This window comes from Callorhinus ursinus, unplaced genomic scaffold (genome assembly GCF_003265705.2).
Source record: "Callorhinus ursinus isolate GAN/ISIS: 27379988/994484 unplaced genomic scaffold, GSC_fseal_2.0 scaffold21, whole genome shotgun sequence".
NCBI classification, from domain to species: Eukaryota; Metazoa; Chordata; class Mammalia; order Carnivora; family Otariidae; genus Callorhinus; species Callorhinus ursinus.
Window position 1 is genome coordinate 22,029,722 of NW_027397083.1, and position 20,387 is coordinate 22,050,108.

General features: G+C 38.2%; 1 protein-coding gene across 1 annotated transcript in view; it reads left to right on the plus strand.

The window, feature by feature from the left end:
* The window catches only part of SLC5A12 (solute carrier family 5 member 12), a 56,187-nt gene that overhangs the window by 15,887 nt on the left and 19,913 nt on the right, over positions 1-20,387 (plus strand). The window contains exons 5-10 of the mRNA XM_025879268.2: positions 137-291; positions 412-552; positions 5,418-5,547; positions 6,807-6,895; positions 10,233-10,345; positions 16,715-16,782. Coding sequence (XP_025735053.2) covers positions 137-291; positions 412-552; positions 5,418-5,547; positions 6,807-6,895; positions 10,233-10,345; positions 16,715-16,782 — 696 coding nt within the window. The remainder of the gene's footprint in view (positions 1-136; positions 292-411; positions 553-5,417; positions 5,548-6,806; positions 6,896-10,232; positions 10,346-16,714; positions 16,783-20,387) is intronic.

Sequence of the window (20,387 nt, forward strand, 5' to 3'; positions counted from 1 at the left end):
GAAGGAAGGAAGGAAGGAAGGAAGGAAGGAAGGAAGGAAGGAAGGAAAAAAGATTGCATCAGCAGAGAGGTTGTAAAGAATTGGAAGACTTGCAGCCTTCCTTTCCGAGAACTCACATCTATTCTCTCCATTTCAGGGAGGATTAAAAGCAGTGGTGTGGACAGATACATTTCAGATGATTGTCATGATTGTGGGATTTTTAACAGTTCTCATTCAAGGATCAGCTCATGCTGGTGGATTATACAATGTCATGGAGCAATCAACAAATGGATCTCGACTAAATATATTTGAGTACGTCCAATACTAGTTTTTCGTGTTCTATAAAGATTTAGCAGTATACCCTCGATAACTAAAATAATATTTGGGGATCAAAGGAACATCTTTGTTCACTCAATTCTCTCTGCCTCATAGCTTTGATGTAGATCCTCTCAGGCGCCACACTTTTTGGACAATCTCAGTGGGAGGAACTTTTACGTGGCTCGGGATCTATGGAGTTAATCAGTCCACCATACAGCGATGCATCTCTTGCAAAACAGAAAAACATGCAAAACTGTAAGTTATAAATAAACATTTCAGTTTTCTTAGCCTTTATTGGGTACTTATTATATGCTTCCGTGTGTGTGTGTGTGTGTGTCAGAGAGAAATGGAAAATTTTATTTAATCCTCTAAGCAATTTTTTGAGGCAGGCATTACTACTCCCATCTCAGCAAGGAAGTGGGTTTGAACTTCCGTCTCTCTGCCTTTGCTCTTCTCTACACCATTTGCTGCCTGCACTTACTGAGAACTTACTAGGCGAAATTAGGTGCCCTGGGTGGCAATGCAGAGGTAAAAAGCATGTTTTGCCTCCTCAGAGTTTCTATGATGAGATAGCCCTTATGACTAACTTGATTCAGCCTGTGGTCTCAATCAATTCAGCTTCTATTTTTCTTTTGATGGATATATCTTTAAATTTTCCAAGGAGAGGTTTAAAAGAAGGAAAGCCAAGGTAATGAGGTAAGTCACAATGGGGCTTTTGCCAACCCAGCTCCCGCCGAGCCGGCAGTCACCAGTCTTGCCAGGCGCACTCGCCCTGACAGACCCCAGCAGGGGCACAGCTTAGGAAGCCTCTTCCAAGCCCTGCAAGGCATCCCGTGCTCTAGAATGGGGATTGAAGGAAGTTCTGTATTATTCTGCAGACCTGGCAGAAATAAACTAGACATGCATCTAAAATGGACATTTTATCCTCATTGTTCTGTCCAAATTTCCAGCATCCCCAGATTTGTCGGATGTCCTTAACTTTTCTTTGAGTGAGAAATGGCCACTGTGAATATTTCCCCAACGGATTTTTAAAAAATTTCAATGCATAGGCTGAATAGAAGATAACATTGCTGGGACATGGTTCACTGTTTTGTAACTTGAATTCCAAAAGAGACTATATTTCTTATATATTTCATACACTCGCAGAAGGAAGAATTGAACGCATATCTAGTATTCCATTAATTTGCTGATAACATATTCATATCCTGTTACAATAAATGTTAACAAACCCTCCATACAAGATCATCACTTTATCAAATAGCTGAATTACTGGAAATGTATTTAAGATCAAGTGTGACTTTGATCTCACAATTCCTTTAAAATTAAAGTTCATTTAGGGGTACTTGGCTGGCTCAGTTGGTAGAACATGTAACTCTTGATCTTGGGGTTGTAAGTTCAAGTTTCACATTGGGTGTAGAGCCTACTTCACAAAAATAAATAGATAAAATTAAAATTCATTTAAAATTCTGCCTTAAAATAGAGTTGACTGTATCTCTAAAAGGATCTTTTGGTGAAATAAACAATAATTCTCTGCTACATCTAGATTGTTTTTAATCTTATGTATTTGTGTTATATTATTTTTTCTTGTGAACATATCTAATTTCCCCCATCACAACAATAATAGTGTGTACTCCCGAGTGTGTGCTCATGTTTGTGCATCTTTAAGACTCATTTAGCGAGTTAGTTTAAATCAAACAAAAGTTGATACAATTACATTCATAATAGTTGCTTGGGGTTTGGAATTTATTGCATGAGTATGAAAACTGTCAGAAAAGGAGAGGTATTCATGGAGAAAAAATGTACACACTTTCCTAAGCATTTAGGATTGCAACTCCTGCTTCCACCCATCCCCACTTCTATGGAAGGACCAAAGCTATGACAGGAATTTTGTGAGAATAAGGAAAGATGGAAAAATAAAAATTCTCTTTAGAAAAGACTTCCCTGAGAGAATCCAAATTGATTTAGTTACTACAGTTCAGAAAAGAGAAATCAGTCAAAATGGCCAGTCCAGTTGAAGTGCATGCAGGTGGAAGGAAGCCCGCAGTGGGGATGTGTCGTTTGTCACACAGCTGAAGCCTCAAGGTCACTATGGGGGCAACAGGAGGCCACTCGGAGCCAGCTGCCAGTTTGCTCTCACCTAGGAGGCTGTGCAGGATGTTGATTAAATGCTCTACTTCTGTTCAATTATCTGAGAGCTTGGTGTCATTAAAACATTCCATCAGAGTTCAAGGAAAGCTCTGCTACTTGGGGAAAATACATCCTGAAACATACGTAGGTGAGAATAGATCCATAACGTTCATACTGAACTTGTCCATGGGTTAAAACCAGGAGCGACTCATTATATATGCATATAATTTCATGGCCAGGAATGCGGATTACTTACTCACGAATTACTCACATCACTGATTGATGTTAAGCTTTATTGACCTTCCTCACACCTGGAAATAATATCACCCACCATGTGATTTTAGATGTGCTCCCTGAAAGCTGACTTCACCTCCTTTTGTTTCTGGACCCCAGTTTATCTTTAAAGATTGCTGATCATAAAAGGTGCCATGAGGGTAATAGGGGCTGATGCATGTTCTCTGGTCCCTTCCCATCTCCATCCCATCTCCTGGCTAAGACGAGCACACCCACACAAGTCACTTTTGTTCTATTCCTACTGCCTTAGTTTATTTTCCTCATTTACATCTAAAATCATTGTATTCATTTATTTCATTTCAGTGATGATTTGCTTCCAATCCCAGAATTTAACCTCCATGAGGGTGGGTTCTGTGTTTGCTCGTTGCTTTACCCCGGGACCTAGAAGACCCTGGTATAGAGAGATGCCTGATAAATATTTTTTGAATGAATCAATGAAGTGGCTAAAGTTACAAGATTCCATAAAGAATCAAAGTCCATTTCTAATGAAAAACAAATTCACAACACAAGGACTTTAACACTCAATACAATTTTGCCATTGGTTTCTCATTTCCCATAGTTGACTGGTGAAGCTTAAAATTGTTTTGGATAATGTATGAATGTATGGCTATATAACCTACATCTCTTTTTACAGAATGTAACTCACTCATTCCTCATACTAGTCCCATAATAGAAGTAGAGCAGGTGTGCTAACACTCTTTTTACAGATGATATAACTGCCTCAGAGTGTCACACGACTTGTCTAACTAACATCAGATGGTTGTTGAGGATAAAGTCTTCTGATTCACGGCCCAAAGTTCTTTTAAAAAAATAAATGATATGAGGAATATAATCATATTGTACTGAATTTCTACCATTCATTCATTCATTCAATTATTTATTACCAAGGGCGCCTGGGTGGCTCAGTCATTAAGCGTCTGCCTTCGGCTGAGGTCCTGATCCCAGGGTCCTGGGATCAAGTCCCACATCGGGCTCCCTGCTCAGCGGGAAGCCTTCTCCTCCCTCTCCCACTCCCCCTGCTTGTGTTCCTGCTCTCACTGTCTCTCTCTGTCAAATAAATAAATAAAATCTTTAAAAAAATTATTTATTACCAAAAATAACTTCATGTCTGCTATGTGCCAGCACAATTCTATAGCACTGTGTTTGTTTGAGTGGGGGAAACGAATAATAAGCAAATGAATATATTATACAGTTTTAGATAATGATAAGTGCTGTAAAGATGTAAAACAGTATAAGAAGTAGAGACAGGTAAGAGAGCAGAAACGCACTATTTCAGATGAAGATGGTCGGAGAGGGCTCTCTAGGAGGTGGCCTAAGTAAAGGTTTGAATCAAGTGGCCCAGAAGGGAGGATAGCAAGAGTACAATCAGTGCAGTTAACAGGTATTGACCACCTCATGTATTAACTGTATTCCCAAAAGGCTATCTTTAAATCAACCCCTCTAAACAAAAACAGACCAATACAACCCCACAAGAAACATTGTTAGAAAACTCTAAAGGAAGTAACTTCTAGGATAAGTCCCTTTTCTAATGTAAATAGTATGAAATAGAAACTTCCAAATGAGAGAATCATTTAACCAGATTGGCTTCATAAATGAGTAGTTTGGCTCAAGGGTTTTCTGAAAACTAGGTACACCTGTACAGTATGGGTTTTCGGAGGCTTTGAAATTAATGTGTGTCCTTGCATTTAAATGTGGATGTATCTGATTCCCTTCGAACAATGACTTGATCCAAGAAAATTCCCACCGTTGCTCCCCTGACCCTTTGAAACTCCCCAGAATGAGGTTGTTTATATAAATCCAGCCCACTTTCAAGTCTTCCTTGAGATTAAGAAAACTAGTGGGGCGCCTGGGTGGTGCAGTCGGTTAAGCGTCTGGCTCTTGATTTCTGCTCAGGTCATGATGTCAAGGTTGTTGAGATGAGCCCTGTGTTGAGCTCTGTGCTGGGCGTGGAGACTGCCTGGGATTCTCTCCCTTCCTTTTCCTCTGCCTCCCGCCCACACTCTCTCTAAGGAAATAAATAAAATCTTTAAAAAAAAACCCCTGAAAACTAGTAATATTTTGACTTTCAAAAACCAACAATGAATACAAAATAACCATAGGAGACTGCCAAAGCACTCAAACTGGAATTAAGTGTATCTCTGTGTTGTACAAATAAAACGAATTGCTCCCCAGAATATGGGTAAAATGACCTTAGGTTTTGCGTACTTTCTATTATCTTAAAAAAAAAAAACCCTCAACTTTAAATTTCATCTAAATCAGTCTCCAAAGTGATTATTTCCAAAATGTGTCTACTTCTACATTTATCTCATTATCCCTCTGGAAGAAAAGGTGTTAAAATGTAAGTTCACTTTTTGACAGTTTTATGAATTGAGTGGGGGGAAAATCACTGTATGTTATATAATATGAGTGATCGGTATGTGAAATTTCATCCACCACACACTGAGATTTTGCAGAAAAACTCCTGATTTCAAAAGAAAAGCCATCAAAAATCTACCTCATTCAAATTTTGTCATCAGTCTAAAAGTGTAACATTCCCAAACAAAAAAAAATTGCAAATGTATAAAGTGTAATGATTCTTGAAGGCTGTGGAATTTTATTTTATAGCAAAAATCCCCCAAAATTTTTACCATGGAGTGATGTCTTTATCATACTATAATATGGTGTAGAGGTTACCAATAGATCTTTGTGTTTTTTTCTAGAGCCTTGTATTTTAACTTGTTGGGTCTCTGGATCATTCTGGTGTGTGCTGTCTTCTCTGGCTTAATCATGTACTCCCACTTCAAAGATTGTGACCCTTGGACTTCTGGGATTATCTCAGCACCAGACCAGGTATGTGTTCCCTTGGGACCAGTGGGGAAACAGCTGAGATGAGTGAGTTCATAATGAGTGTTATGGTTTCTGGCCATGAATGAGTAATATGGGTTCTTCCTTTTTTTCCACCTGGATCTCAAGCCACTTCCTAAGCCCAAGAGAGTTGATTTCTTTCCTCTCCTCTTGGGTGATATCACCACACACCAGGTTCTAAAATGGTGGCGTGACACGTAAAAAGGTATCTCACCTTGTCCATGAAGATAAGGCCAGGGGCCAGGGGCCAGGGCAAGGCTGGGGAGAGTGGAAGTTGGGCTTGAACCCATGGGTTTGGTTGTTGATGCGGCTTTTCAATTCTTTTTTTCTATGTGTCTCAAGGTTGATTAAAGATGTTTTATTCCCAAATTGAAGAAAATGACCTTTAATTCTATAAAGCTTCTGCTCATGTCTTCTCATCATAGCTTAAACGCCATCACCCCAATATACTACATTAAAAAATGAAGGGGGGAAATCGGAGGGGGAGACGAACCATGAGAGACTATGGACTCTGAGAAACAAACTGAGGGTTCTAGAGGGGAGGGCGGTGGGGGGATGGGTTAGCCTGGCGATGGGTATTAAAGAGGGCACGTACTGCATGGAGCACTGGGTGTTATGCACAAACAATGAATCATGGAACACTACATCAAAAACTAATGATGTGATGTATGGTGATTAACATAACATAATAAAATAAAATTAAATTAAAAAAGTGCTTTCAAAAACTCCATTTATGGAGGATGTGTTCAAGAGGAACCATCACTTCTCTCCCCTCTCTATATTTCACTGTCCCCTCTGTCCCAGGGGGGCTCCTCTCTCACAAATCTGACTACAAGGTAGAACCATAATTCCTAGATTCCCTGAAGATGAGTTTTAAGCATTTGTTGTTAGGATTTAACTGTTAACATTAAGGGTAGACAGGCAAGAAAATGGCATATATTGCAAACATAGGAGAAATAAAACAAGTTCCTGAACCTTCTAAAGTCCATTCAACCCTTTTCCCTAATATCAGCTGCCCCTGCCCACCCCTCCATCTCCCCTCCAGCTGGAGCTGGACCTCAGGTCCATGAAGTCTGATTAATCATAACCTCAACTGCCAGCATGTAACAACCTGAGTCCTTGCAAACTCCTCTGTTTTATTTTCTTGTCTTTTTTTCCCACCTCCTTTTGCTAAAAAGTGATGTTTTCACATTTCAGACTCTGCTGCTAAGGCCACTAATCCTACCTTGTTTTACCTCTTTCAGCTGATGCCATACTTTGTCATGGAGATATTTTCCACGATGCCAGGACTGCCCGGACTCTTTGTAGCTTGTGCCTTCAGCGGAACTCTGAGGTTAGTATATCGACAACTCTCCACTCTGACGACGTGGAGGATGATGGCAGTGGTGATGGCAAGGCCAGTGAGGTGACAAGGGTGACGGCGGTGGTAATCACCACTACTTACTGCATACTTACTGTGTGTCGGCTGCCCTGCTGAATGCTTCATTTGTATGTGCTCCTTTGTTGTATGAGATGGAAACTTGTGAAGCTTTATGAAGTAATTTGGATTTGAAGATCAATGGGAAGGCATTAGAAGTGTTAACCTTAAAAATAAAACCACCAATGATCTTACCAGCAAAAAATGGGTTTATTGGGGAATAGAAGAGAATTGCAATATGGGACAAGTAAGTTGAGGCAAAACCATAGGTGAGTGTGAGGAATAAAGGAGATGTCTGTCTTTTTGAGGAGAAAAGGAGTAAGCTGGGAAGGCTGTTATGAACTAAAAGACCAATTGGAGTAAACCGGGAGTTCAAAGCATGGTGGCTTTTCATTGGCTGAGTGGTTGCTGGGGGAAAGGGATGCTTTCCCTCTGGCTGGGATAGAGTAGTATCCAAGTACAAGGTCAAGCCTGTGTAAGGTCAAGTCCCTCTCTTTCTGATGGGTCTGCAGTAGAATATAAGTGGTAGGGCATGATTTTGTGAGGAGAAAAGGAGTAAATGGCTCTTAGATTTTAACATTAAATGTGATATCAAGTTTCAATTTGAAAGATATTATTTACATTTAAGAATACTTATTTAAGGGGCGCCAGGGTGGCTCAGTCAGTTAGGTGTCCCACTCTTGGTTTCAGCTCAGGTCGTGATCTAAGGGTCCTGAGATGGAGCCCTGTGTTGGGCTGTGCACTGAGTACAGAGAGTCTGCTTGAGATTCTCTCTCTCTCTCTCTCCTGCCCCTCCTGCTTGTGCTCCCACTCTCTCTCTCTAAATAAATAAATAAAGCTTAAATAAAAGAATATTCATTTAAGTTAATAAATCGTAAAAAAGAACAAAATGCATATACTTATTCTACTTTTAGGAAAGATTTTATTGGAGATATTGAATTTTATTAAAATTTTGGCATTTTTAAAGTGTTTCTTTAATTTTTGGCATATTAATATGTTGATATATATCCAAATTAGCAATATCCTTGAATTCATATAATGACTTGAACTTGCTTCTGGTGTAATTCTGATTTAGTTTACTACTGAATTATTTTTGCTAATATTCTTTTTAGGATTTTACTTCAGTAACACAAAGTGGTATTATTCCATGGTGTTGAGATTAAGATCTCAGGGAAAGTCGGGACAGAAAAAATGAACACCAGAGGATCAATCACAAAGAAGGGTGGCACTCTAGCTTTTATTTTGTCCCTCTCTATAGAGCTTTACTTATTTATCTTTTTCTCTTACTCTAAGGCTGAGTCTCTCCAGATTAGAGAACATGTAGTTGTCAACAGATAATTCCCCCGTAAGAGAAGGGATGGCTCTTTTGGTCTCAAGTCCAAAACTTCTAAGAGAGGGACACAGTGGACAGTATATGCTATAGAGAGATTCCTTCTGCTACAACCTTAAGTCGGATGTTGCGTTGAGAAAGGAAAAGACGGGAATAGGGATACAATAAATAGATAGTGGTTGAGGGTTAGGAAAAATTAAAAAGAAAGATTTCTACCATCTTAAAGAAGCTTTAGAATCTGAGAAATTGGCATTTGGATAATATACCTGACTAAAAAGGCAATCCAGCAGAGGTTCTATATGGGCCAAATTCAGGGTTTTGCTTCCTCTCTCTCAAAGGATTTGAGGGTCACCCTAATGTTCGAGACTTTCAGATGATGTATTTTGAGACAAAACTGTTGGGAATGTGGACTCTTTTTATTTGGACACCTACTTTCCTTATTTGACTTTCATGGAGCTGTGGTGGCTAGAAGGGGAGTATGGCAAGAAACACGTACCATGCATTGATTCTCAGGAAAAAGGAATGGTATCTCAAAGTACTTACAGTTTCAATTCTCTAGAAATGGGTCTTAGGAAATTTTTCTACTTGCTGTATCTGCCTCTTAGGAAAGGAACTTTTAATTTTGCATACGATGGACCTGGAACTATTCCAACTAAAGTAAGCTACAGTTAAAATTAATGATACCATTATCCTGCATTACAGAAAAAAGAAAAAGTTTGACATTTCTCCCATGTTGTTGGCACAGCTCTAGCTTGTCTTCAGATGAACACTGGAGGATAATAAAACAAATAGCTACTGAATATCAGTGGAAAATTTACAAACAGATGGCCAGACTTTGTTCATCAGCTGGTTTCTTTTCCAGAACTTTTGTGTGTGGTTGTGATTTTGCATCACATGAATTTAATACTGTTATCTATTCTACTAGCTAAAATATTCCTGGTCTGTATGAGGAATTAAATAAGCTTTCATGCTATTCTGAAAATAAAACCCCAACGTCCAGGTTCTCTGTCATCAAAGTGAGTTTTGGGGCCATAAGACTGGACTCTGGTTGAAAAGTCAGAGAGAATATCAAATCTTTATGTAGTTTTAGTCTTTGCCCATTTTCCATCCTATCTTTTGCTCCGTTCTCCCTTACTGATTGCATTCTAACCACCCTGGGGGCTTCAGGTTGTTGAACGCAATAAGCTTTCCAGCTAGAGGCATTTAAATGTAATTTTCCCTTTGCTCTAGAATATCTTTTTTCTCCGATTTGCATGGGTCCTTTCAGCGCCTATCTTAATCATCATTTCCTAAGGGAAGAATCCCCTAACTTCATATCAGCTTAGGATCCTGCAAGACATACTTTCGTAGCACCTTATTTTCCTTCCTAACAACTGTGATCAATTGTGTAGTTGGTTGTTGAATGTCTGTGTTGCAGAGTGTAAGGTCTATGTTTTTCCGGTTCATCACTGTATGCCTAGTACCTAGAATGAAGAGATGCATAAATGGTATGAATGGAGAAATGAATGAATGAATGAATGAATGAATGAATGATTAATGAGTGGCAAACTGTACTGATTCTGATTCCTGGATGAGGATAGTCACTGCTTCAAGTCCAACCTAAATACACACACACATACACACACAACTTTGTATTGCCTAATTCATTTAATGTCTTGTTCAGGGGCATTAGTAGGTATTAGAGCATGAACATCAAGCTTCTTCACTAGAGTTTGAAGAAATCAAAGAGCACAAAGCACAGAGGCAGCTTTGAAGAGTGAGTAGGCAGTCCCTGTAGCTCACCTGAAGTCCCAGAAGAAGGACATATGTCTGCATCTGTTTTTTGTTTCTAGAGCCCTGCCTTGTCTGTTTGCCCTGACTGATGGGGCAGGCTGGTCAGCTTTATTTAGGTTGGACTATGTTCTTGCTTCTCTCTCCCTGTAGCACTGTGGCTGCCAGCATCAATGCCTTAGCAACGGTGACCTTTGAGGATTTTGTCAAGAGCTGTTTTCCTCATCTCTCCGACAAGCTGAGCACCTGGATCAGTAAAGGCTTATGTAGGTACAGCCGCTTCATCTTCTACTCCGTGTCATGAAATGTGCATATGGTACTTGCTACTCAGGACTCACAGGCACAAATGCACACTGAGCATATGAGGAATTTCACATAAGGATTCACACTTCCAAAGATATCAGGAGGGTAACAGGGAAGAATTACCAGCTAGCTTACCTTTCACCAACCTTCTATTTGACACTCTTCTGTACTCACCCCACACTCTAGATTCATCATTTCAACATCTCTTGCCTGTGCCTTGCTCTGACCATATTCATCCCTCTACATGGGAAGATGTTCTGCTCACTATGGCCGGTCACTTTGTCTAATAAAGTCAAATTATTTCTTTTTCTTTTTTATAATTTTTATTTATTTATTTACTTATTTATGTATTTATTTTTAGTATAGTTGACACATGGTGTTACATTAGCTTCAGGTGTACAACATGGGGGTTTGACAAGTTTATACATTGTGCCAAATTCTTTTCTAAAGAATTTTTTATTACCAAACTCCTGGTAACCTCACTTCAAGGAATAATTGCTCCTTGCTTAATCACCCAGTTGCATATTATGTTTATGCTCACGGTAGCACTTATCATATTGAATTACAGTTTTACAGAGTTTACTTCTTTTTCAGTATAAACAAATTATACGTTTATTCACTTATTACAAAAAATGTAGGTAATTGGAGAAAATATATGTACTTTTTAAACAAAATTATGCTTAATTTTGTTCTGGTTGGTTCTTTTTCCTAGGATAGTGTGGCAAGCATTTTCCTGTGTCATTTATGCATTATTTGAAAACATGGTTTTTGAATGTTTGCTCGATAGTCTACAAAATGGCTTACTTTTTTAGTTTTATATTGTTGCTTTTTAGAATCCTTTTTCATTTTTTGTAACATTGTGATGATACCCATATACATTAATCTTTGATGGCATCCATAATTTTTTTCCTTAATAAAAAGCCCCAACAGAAAATTACCAGATCAAATAATACAAATTCACTGACAGTTCTGGATATATATTATGAAAAATATTTCCAGCGTGGTCCAATTAATAATATTTATGTGTGACAGCAGTGAGTAGTGACATATTTCTCTGTGCACTTGACATTAGTATTTTTAAAAATTGGCCAAATTCATGGGCAAAATAACATCAAATTTTTGCTTTAATTTACATTTTTTGATTTATAGTGAATTTTGAACACTTTTCAGATGACGAATAACCATTTGTATTTTTTGTGAAAATCTATGCTTTCTGTTTGTTGATGAGATACTAGAAATTTTGTCTGTAAAATCTCTTCGTGTATAAAGGAAACGTAACCTTTGTATATTGCAGAATGTCCCCCAGATTTTTTAAAATACATTTTTGATGTACAGAAGTTCTAATTACATATTTGATCAAATGTGTATCATTTCTTTTACTATTTTATCCATTTCTTTATGCTTACAAATTTCTTCCCATTCAAAACCCATTTATAGATTTCCTTATTTTTCCTACATTGCAAATGATTTTATATTTCACATTTAATATTAAATGTATTCAAATTATTTGATTTATGATTTATGATGAGGATCTAAATTGTTTTTTTTTTACCTATGTAGCCAATTTTCTTTTTTTTAAGATTTATTTATTTATTTATTTGAAAGAGAGAGAATGAGAGAGAGAGAGAGAGAGAGAGCACATGAGAGGGGGGAGGATCAGAGGGAGAAGCAGACTCCCCGCTGAGCAGGGAGCCCGATGTGGGACTCAATCCCGGGACTCCAGGATCATGACCTGAGCCGAAGGCAGTCGCTTAACCAACTGAGCCACCCAGGCGCCCTGTAGCCAATTTTCTAAGCATCATTAATCCAATAATCTTCACTGGTTCTTAATATTTCAGTGATGATAATATACAATATAAGATTCTTTTATCTGTAAGGATTTGTTTAAGGATCTTATATATTATTTTCATTAAATTAAATTACCAGTTGCAGGACGAATACCATCTTGTATATTATAGCTTTATAGTGTTTTATTTAAAAATATCTGCTAGAACAAATCTTGTCACTTTTCTTTTAGTTTAAAATTAAATTTTTTTTCTATTGTTGCTCTTCTTTCCTTTTTTTCCTGCAAAAACAAATTTTGGGCTATACATGTTTATTTATGCTTTGCATTGACTTTAAAATACTTTATTGTATGTCATCTAGCTGCACCTCCATCCCAATGGGATTGCATTAAATCTAAAAATGTTTTGGGGAAGAATTGACATCTTTGTAAGCTTTCTATCTAGCAATAGCATTTTTCTATTTAGTAGTAGCATGTTTTCTATCCTAGACGTTAATTACACTCACACCTTCCTCCTTCAGCGTTTCCTCCTCTCCCTTCTTCTACTTTTCCTTTTTCTTTCTTCTTCTTTCTAATGGTATTATGAATGGGATGCTTTCCCCATAGTATCTTCTAAACCATTTATTATCAAAGTGGAAAACCTATAGTTCCTGCTTTGTTTTGTTTTGTAGAGAGCACATATCTGGCCATTTACCCAACCCTTGTTGGTTCTCAAAATTCTAATTGGTTTTCTAGGAAGTGGTTGAAAATACTGAGTTTTATCACCCACTTATTCTTAAATATTCTTCTAATTTGGGTTGATAGTTCTCCATGTGCTTTACTTTTTCTCTTCTTTTCGTAACTTTTTTCTTTTTCTCTGCACACTTGAAGAACTCAGATTTTCTCTTGATGTTACTTTGAGTTCTCCACAAAGTAAATTTCTTAACAATAATGATTTTAATTCTGCTATTGCATTTTGTTCCTTACATTTTATTATATAAATTCAATCTTACAGCAAAATTTAAAGATGTTTGCCATAAATTCTCATATATGTATATATGTATGTACCCCTTAGAGTCTCCATTAATATTGTCTTAATCTTGCTTTTTCATATATCCGTCCTGCTCCCTATCCATCCATTAATATATCATATATTTGATACACTTAAAAGTAAATTGCAGACATTAGTACACTTCCCCCAAATTATTTTAGCATACACATTATTAACTACAATTGAATACTTGTTTAAAAATTTTTATGTAAAATCTACCTACAATAAAATAGACAAATGCTAAGTATACATTTGCTGAGTTTTGACAAATGCATATACCTGTGTAACTCAACCACTAAAGATAAAAATCATCATTACCTTGCAGAGTTCTCTCTTGCTTCTGACAGTCAATCCCTTCCGCCACCACCACCGCCCTCCCTACTGGGACAAGTACTATTCTGATATTTTCCACCATAGATTAGTTGTACCTCTTCTAGAATGTCATATACATGGAATCACACAGTACACGCTGGTTTTTTTGTAAGACTCCTTTCACTCGGCATGTTTTTGTTTATGAGATTTATCCATGTTGTTTTGTATATCAGTACTTCATCCCTTTTTATTTCTGAGTAGTATGACAGTGTATGGATATACCACGGTTTTTTAAACTTCTAATTCTGTTGATGGACCTGGGGTGTTTCATTTGAGTTTATAATGAATAAAGGAGCTATGAATTCTCTTGTACAAGTCTTTTTGTGAACATATTTTCATTTCGATTTGGGAAATACTTAGGAGTGGAAGTGCTTGGTCAGTTACCATTTTTAATTTCTTTATAGTCCTTTCTTAGCTCCCTTGAACCCATTTTCATCTAAATTTATTGGTGTTGTACCCTATCTTGCCATTTTTCACCTCACTTGCTTTCTCTTGACCTGAAGTTGTTTGCTTCATTGAGTCTATGTGTTTTTGCAACATATTAAAATTGCCAAACACTTTCTAAATACTTTTTTTTCTGCTTCCTAAGGTAAATTATTTCTAGAAAGTATACTATGTATTTCAGATTTTAGGTTAATATATTCATTCCTTTGGTGGTATTCTGCATGGGTCCTGCATTTCTTTTTTCTTTGTACTTACACTTGAACAAGGAGAGATCAATGCTGATCACATGTTTGTTAATTAGGTAGGTGAATTGCCTTGATTCTACTCACTATCTTGCAGAATGGATTAAAGCTAATAGCAGGTGAATGGGCATTACTTCCAGTACAATTCTCAATTTCTAAAAGATATTCAGAAATATGCTAGATGACAGTAGAGATTTCTTTTATGCCTATGGTGTATTGTCTGATCCTCTGAGCTGATGTAGCACTTGGAAAATCCACAGCATTTGCTGCAACTATGGAACTTTCTCTCCCTCCCACATTTACTGCTTTGTGTGAGGTGCCATGCACTCCAGGTCTCTGTGGAACTGCCACCAATTTCCCCTAAATTTCCTGCCTCGATGGTTTCTATTGATTGTGATCTGGTGGAAGTATAATGTTTGGGGGAGAGGAGGAATGAATCAATTCTCTGGTCAGCACAGAAAAGTAGAAACCCCTGGATTGAGAGACGACTGCCAAGAGTTTCATTTAACATATAACTGTTGGCCCAGCAGAAGGGAAGTCAGTAGTAGACAGAAAACATGTCTTGTTATTTTTTTCAGGTAGACAGAGTTCTCCTTATTCATGAAGCAGTTCAGAATCAGGGCAAACATTGTTTTTTGCAGTCCAGTCTATCCTCTTTAAAGATAATGAGAATAATTTTAGAATTCCAAAATGTTTTGATTGATCAAACTTGGTTTTTAGTGTTGTTGTGAGCTTCCTTATTTTTCTGGCTTATTGAGAAGTTGGAAAATATTGCATTGAAAGTTGCTAGCATGATTTCATTTTAAGAGTGAGTTCCTGAGGGGTGCCTGGGTGGCTCAATCGTTAAGCGTCTGCCTTTGGCTCAGGTCATGATCCCAGGGTCCTGGGATCGAGCCCCGCATCGGACTCCCTGCTCAGCGGGAAGCCTGCTTCTCCCTCTCTCACTCCCCCTGCTTGGGTTCCCTCTCTCGCTGCGTCTCTCTCTGTCAAATAAATAAATAAAATCTTTAAAAAAAAAAGGGGTGAGTTCCTGATAATAAATATCATGAATATCATGTACTAAACTTGAAATATAATAATAATGATAATAACAACAACAATAATAATAATAGCAAACACGCAGTACTTTCTATGTACCAGACAAACTGGATGCATTATTTATGTGTAATCTATTCCTAGCATGTGAGATCTTTGGGACAGGAATCAGGTGCTGACTTGATAGCTCCGGCACCGGTAAAGTACCTAACAAATGGTCAGCACTCCCTGCTATGACATGTCGTGTTGGGAACTGGGCTAGATATTTAGCTGAGAGATAATTTCAAACAGAATAAACAAAATTGTTTTCTCTCCATTTCTGTCCCTGTGTCTCTGTCTATATTTCCAACTCTTCATCTCTTTCTCCCTCTCTTATTTAGTTTAGGGGTTATAATGGGAAATTAATGCAATTTTAAAATGATTTTTAAACAAAGATGTATAAAAACAATTCTTTTCTTAAAGGTGGTTTAAAAGAACGTCATCTTAGAAAGATGACAAGACGCATCTGCTTCTTCACTCAGCAAGCTCCCTTGGTCCTGGAGGACCTGCGTGAGAAGCTTCAGGGCCCATACTCATGGCCCTTGAGGTGCTCTCACGTAGATATGTAAACAAATAAATCATTTCGCAATATACTCAGGGCCAGAAGGATGATATGAATAAAACACTAAAGGAAGAGATTAGAAAAACTTTCCAGAATTGCAAATGGCATGAGGTAAAATATAGAGATACTTAGCCATCCTTTTTTTTTTTTTTTTGGATCAAATAATACAATGTTTATTTACATAAATCATAAATTTTGGCTTTTCATAAAGCTGAAAGACTCACATTTTTGTTAGATACTTTTCTTTTTTTTATTATGTTATGTTAATCACCATACATTACATCATTAGTTTTTGATGTGGGGATCCATGATTCATTGTTTGTGTATAACACCCAGTGCTCCGTGCAGAACGTGCCCTCTTGAATACCCATCACCAGGCTAACCCATCCTCCCACACCCCCTCCCCTCTAGATCCTTCAGTTTGTTAGCCATCTTAAAGATGAAGAACTATTTGAATCCCAGAAAGGTTAGTAACTTCTTCAGCTAACTTTTGATGAGTGGTCAAACTGGAATTACTTCCCACTGATGGAGTCTGGATTAGTCTAGACCAGTGCCGTTTCCACATTTTCATGCTGTGTCCACATGATGGCTCTCTTCCTGAATCCTGGAGAGAAAACCCCTAGAGGCTGGCTTCCAGCTCCTTTTGCCTGACCTGGAACGAAGCCTACCACATGTCCCTCTCGGGGCTTGCAATGGCTGAATGGCCAGGACAGTTCTCACTGAGATCCTTCCAAAAGGGCTTGCCTCAGAGACTGTCCTGGACAGGAGCTCAAGAAATCCCTCAAAGCCAGCTTGGACCATGGTCATGAGCTTTCTTTCTTTCAGGTCTCTTGTTTGGCGTGCTGTGTACCTCCATGGCTGTGGCTGCATCCCTCATGGGGGGCGTCGTGCAGGTAATGAAAGAGAAAAAAGACACCTTTGATTTCAGAGCAGCTGTTTACCCACTTTCTTTGCTAATGCTTTGCCTGTTCCTCCAAGCACCATATGCTGAGACTCCCTGATACCGGGTCCGAGTTAAACATACATGTGAAGTTTCAACGGAAATTACTTTCAGAAGGAGAAACTATTAAAAACCAGTAATGGAAGTCAGTGACATGGGACACTGTAATTAAATTAGAAGCCCTTTTAAAATCCAGATCTGAGAATATATGATCCTGAAATAACAGTAGAAGTGATTATTATAAGAGCAAAAAAAATTAGAACAATTGTTATTAATGGAAGACTTACTATGTTCCAGGTACCATCCCAGATGTATTACTTCATTTAATCACTTCTTCCAGGTTACTATGATTCATGGACTAACTTTACAGATGAAGAAACTAAGAAGTAGAGAGGCGAGGGGATTGTCCCAGAGTCACAGAGTTAAGGAGTGGGGGAGCCCACCTCTACCTGCCTCCCATCTGTCCAACTCCCATTTCCAGAAAAGGATGATGCTAGAAGGAGCCTCAAGGATAATCTGTTTCAGCATCTTCATTTTGGAGATGATTATAGAAAAGAGTGAACATATCCTGCTCCGGTTCTCACAGCCGATCAATGGCTGAGTTTACGTCCCTTGTCTCCTGAGCCACCTCTCTTCCCTCGGCAAATCGCCCACCTCTCAAAACAACAGCAGAGAAGCCCATCTTCACATTCTGCTTCGGCCCTCTCCATCCCACTTGTATTCAACATCCTTTATATTATCTCGGCATGGCATAGTTTTTCTAATAAACATTTATTAGTATAACACTGTAGGCTAACTAACTGGAATGAAAATTAAAACTTAAGAAAAAGAAACAAAGGATAATAGTAGATAACATTTGGGGGATATTTATTACGTGCTCCTGAATGCTTAGTCACTATTCTGGCCTTTCTCAGATCCCACATTGAACAATCACAAGAAAACCCAGGAAGCGGGCATTGTGATCCCTACTTGATATATGAGAAAGCTAAGGCACAGCAAGGCAACCCCCCCAAACATATGTTCTTAGCCATCACCCCCTGCTTACAGGAGCGACTTATGTGAGATTTGCCCACTGAGGAAAAAGCTGTTGGATGAGCTTTCCGCCTTCCTCCAACTGAACCTGCTTAAGAACAATAACAAAAAGAAAGATAAAAATTAAAATTAGTTTAGTCGTGTAAATTACAGAAATATATATTTTCAAAAGCCAGAAACTGTTGGATTTTTTTTTCTTTCTATTATGTGAAGACCATTTTTTTTTCCAGAAGCATATTGGCTGATGACTTTATAAGAGATTGTTAATGTTTTTTCCTACACTGGGGGACATGATGCCTTACCTAAACGTATTGATTCTCCCATATAATAACTAGTAAATTAGCTTCCAAATTCAGCAACCACGACAACTATGAATTCATGCTATCAATCAACAGAGGAAATGTCAAAAATATTAAATTATTGACTTTGAGGAAGAATATTGACTTTAATCTTATCTGCCTCCTTCTTGTCAAAGATCCATCTGTGGCATTGACTTCAAAAAGAGTTAACCTGGAAGAAGAAACATAACAATGCATTGCAGCTCATCCTTCTAGAGAAAAATAATTACGTTACAGATGGAGGGCACTTGACGGCCTCTTGGTCTTATCTATTTTTCATAAAGAAGACTCTCTGAAATAGAATGTATCTGCATTAATAACAGAAGGTTCACCAAATCATAGTAATGACAGGCAGGGCCAAAGTTAGAATCCAAATATCCTGACTATTAGTGATGGAATCTTTCAGAACTTTTTTTCCCTTAAACAATAGGAGGAGGCCATTAGGAGGGTTTGTGTTCTTGACTTTTTTCTTTTTTTTTTTTTTTCTGCAGACTTCCTTTAGGAGAGAAAATGTGGGTTTTACAGCCAAACAAACCTAGATTACATCTCCTAAATCTTACCTTTCCCATTTTCTAAATGGAATTATACCTTTAATATGTTTTCTGTCAGTGCAGTTTTCTCACCTATAAAATTCAGTTAGTGATACCTACTAAACAGGGTAATTGTGAGGCTGAATGAAGTCATTTATCTTGAGTGCCTGGTAGTTCATCTTAACTATCTGGCACATTGGTGGTGCCTGACAAACGTAAGGTATATAGAGGATCTTTAGAGCATCCTATTCTCAATTGTTGATCTAAGAGTCCTACAGTTACACTGATAGAACAAGATAGGGACTGCACTGCAGGATAGCTAGGTGTGTGTGTGTGTGTGTGTGTGTGCACGCGTGCATGGCACTTGCATGCATATCAGTGCATGTGTATGTCCAAGACTCTTGGAAGGCCATAGAAAAGGCTACAGGTCAATAGAAAATTAATTTAATGAAAACTCCTTACCAATTCAGTGGGCTCAGTGACAGAGGCTAAGAGATATAGAAATGCTTTGTCAAACTCCCTCAATTTTCAAAGAAAATAGAGCTGTGAAAATGAGAGATGAGATACGGAGTGTCCAGTGGTCTCCCTGTCATGTCCTAACTTAATGATTCAACATCCTTGAGGTGTTCTGGGTGAGATGGTGGGACTGGAGTAATCTATTATTATCAAAATGATAGAATTGTTCAAACTAAGTTAGAATAGGTGATCAGTCATGTAAGATATGAAACATTAGTCACAGATATATTTATTTGGTACATTATAAAAAGAAAGCATTTTTCTTGACAAGATAGAAAATGTAAGCAAATCAATGAGTTCCACCTTAAGGAAAAACTACTTCTACCAAATCCAAATTGCCTGTGTGTGTGTGTATATACATGCACACACACAAAAATACACAAACATATGTTGGTATGTATTTTTATTATTTTACATAGTGCTTATCTCCCCAGAAGGGAAAAATGGCTTCCAGAAAGCACATGATTAATGAGTGCCACCATCAGGATTAGGACTAAATTTTTTTTTCTTTAAGTTTTTTATTGTTATGTTAATCACCATACATTACATCATTAGTTTGTGATGTAGTGTTCCGTGATTCATTGTTTGTGCATAACACCCAGTGCTCCATGCATAACGTGCCCTCTTTAATACCCATCACCAGGCTAACCCATCCCCCCGCCCTCCTCCCCTCTAGAACCCTCAGTTTGTTTTTCAGAGTCCATCATCTCTCGCGGTCCGTCTCCCCCTCCGATTTCCCCCCCTTCATTCTTTCCCTCCTGCTATCTTCAAATTCTTCTTCTTTTTTTAACCTATATTGCATTATTTGTTTCAGAGGTACAGATCTGTGATTCAACAGTATTGCACAATTCACAGCACTCACCATAGCACATACCCTCCCCAATGTCTATCACCCAGCCACCCCATCCCTCCCACCCCCCACCACTCCAGCAACCCTCAGTTTGTTCCTGAGATTAAGAATTCCTCATATCAGGCAGAGCAAGATGGCGGAGGAGTAGGAGACCTGGATTTCGTCTGGTCTCAGGAATTCAGCTGAATAGGGATCAAACCATTCTGAACACCTACGAACTCAACAGGAGATCGAAGAGGAGAGTAGCAACAACTCTCTGAACAGAGAAGCGACCACTTACTGGAAGGTAGGA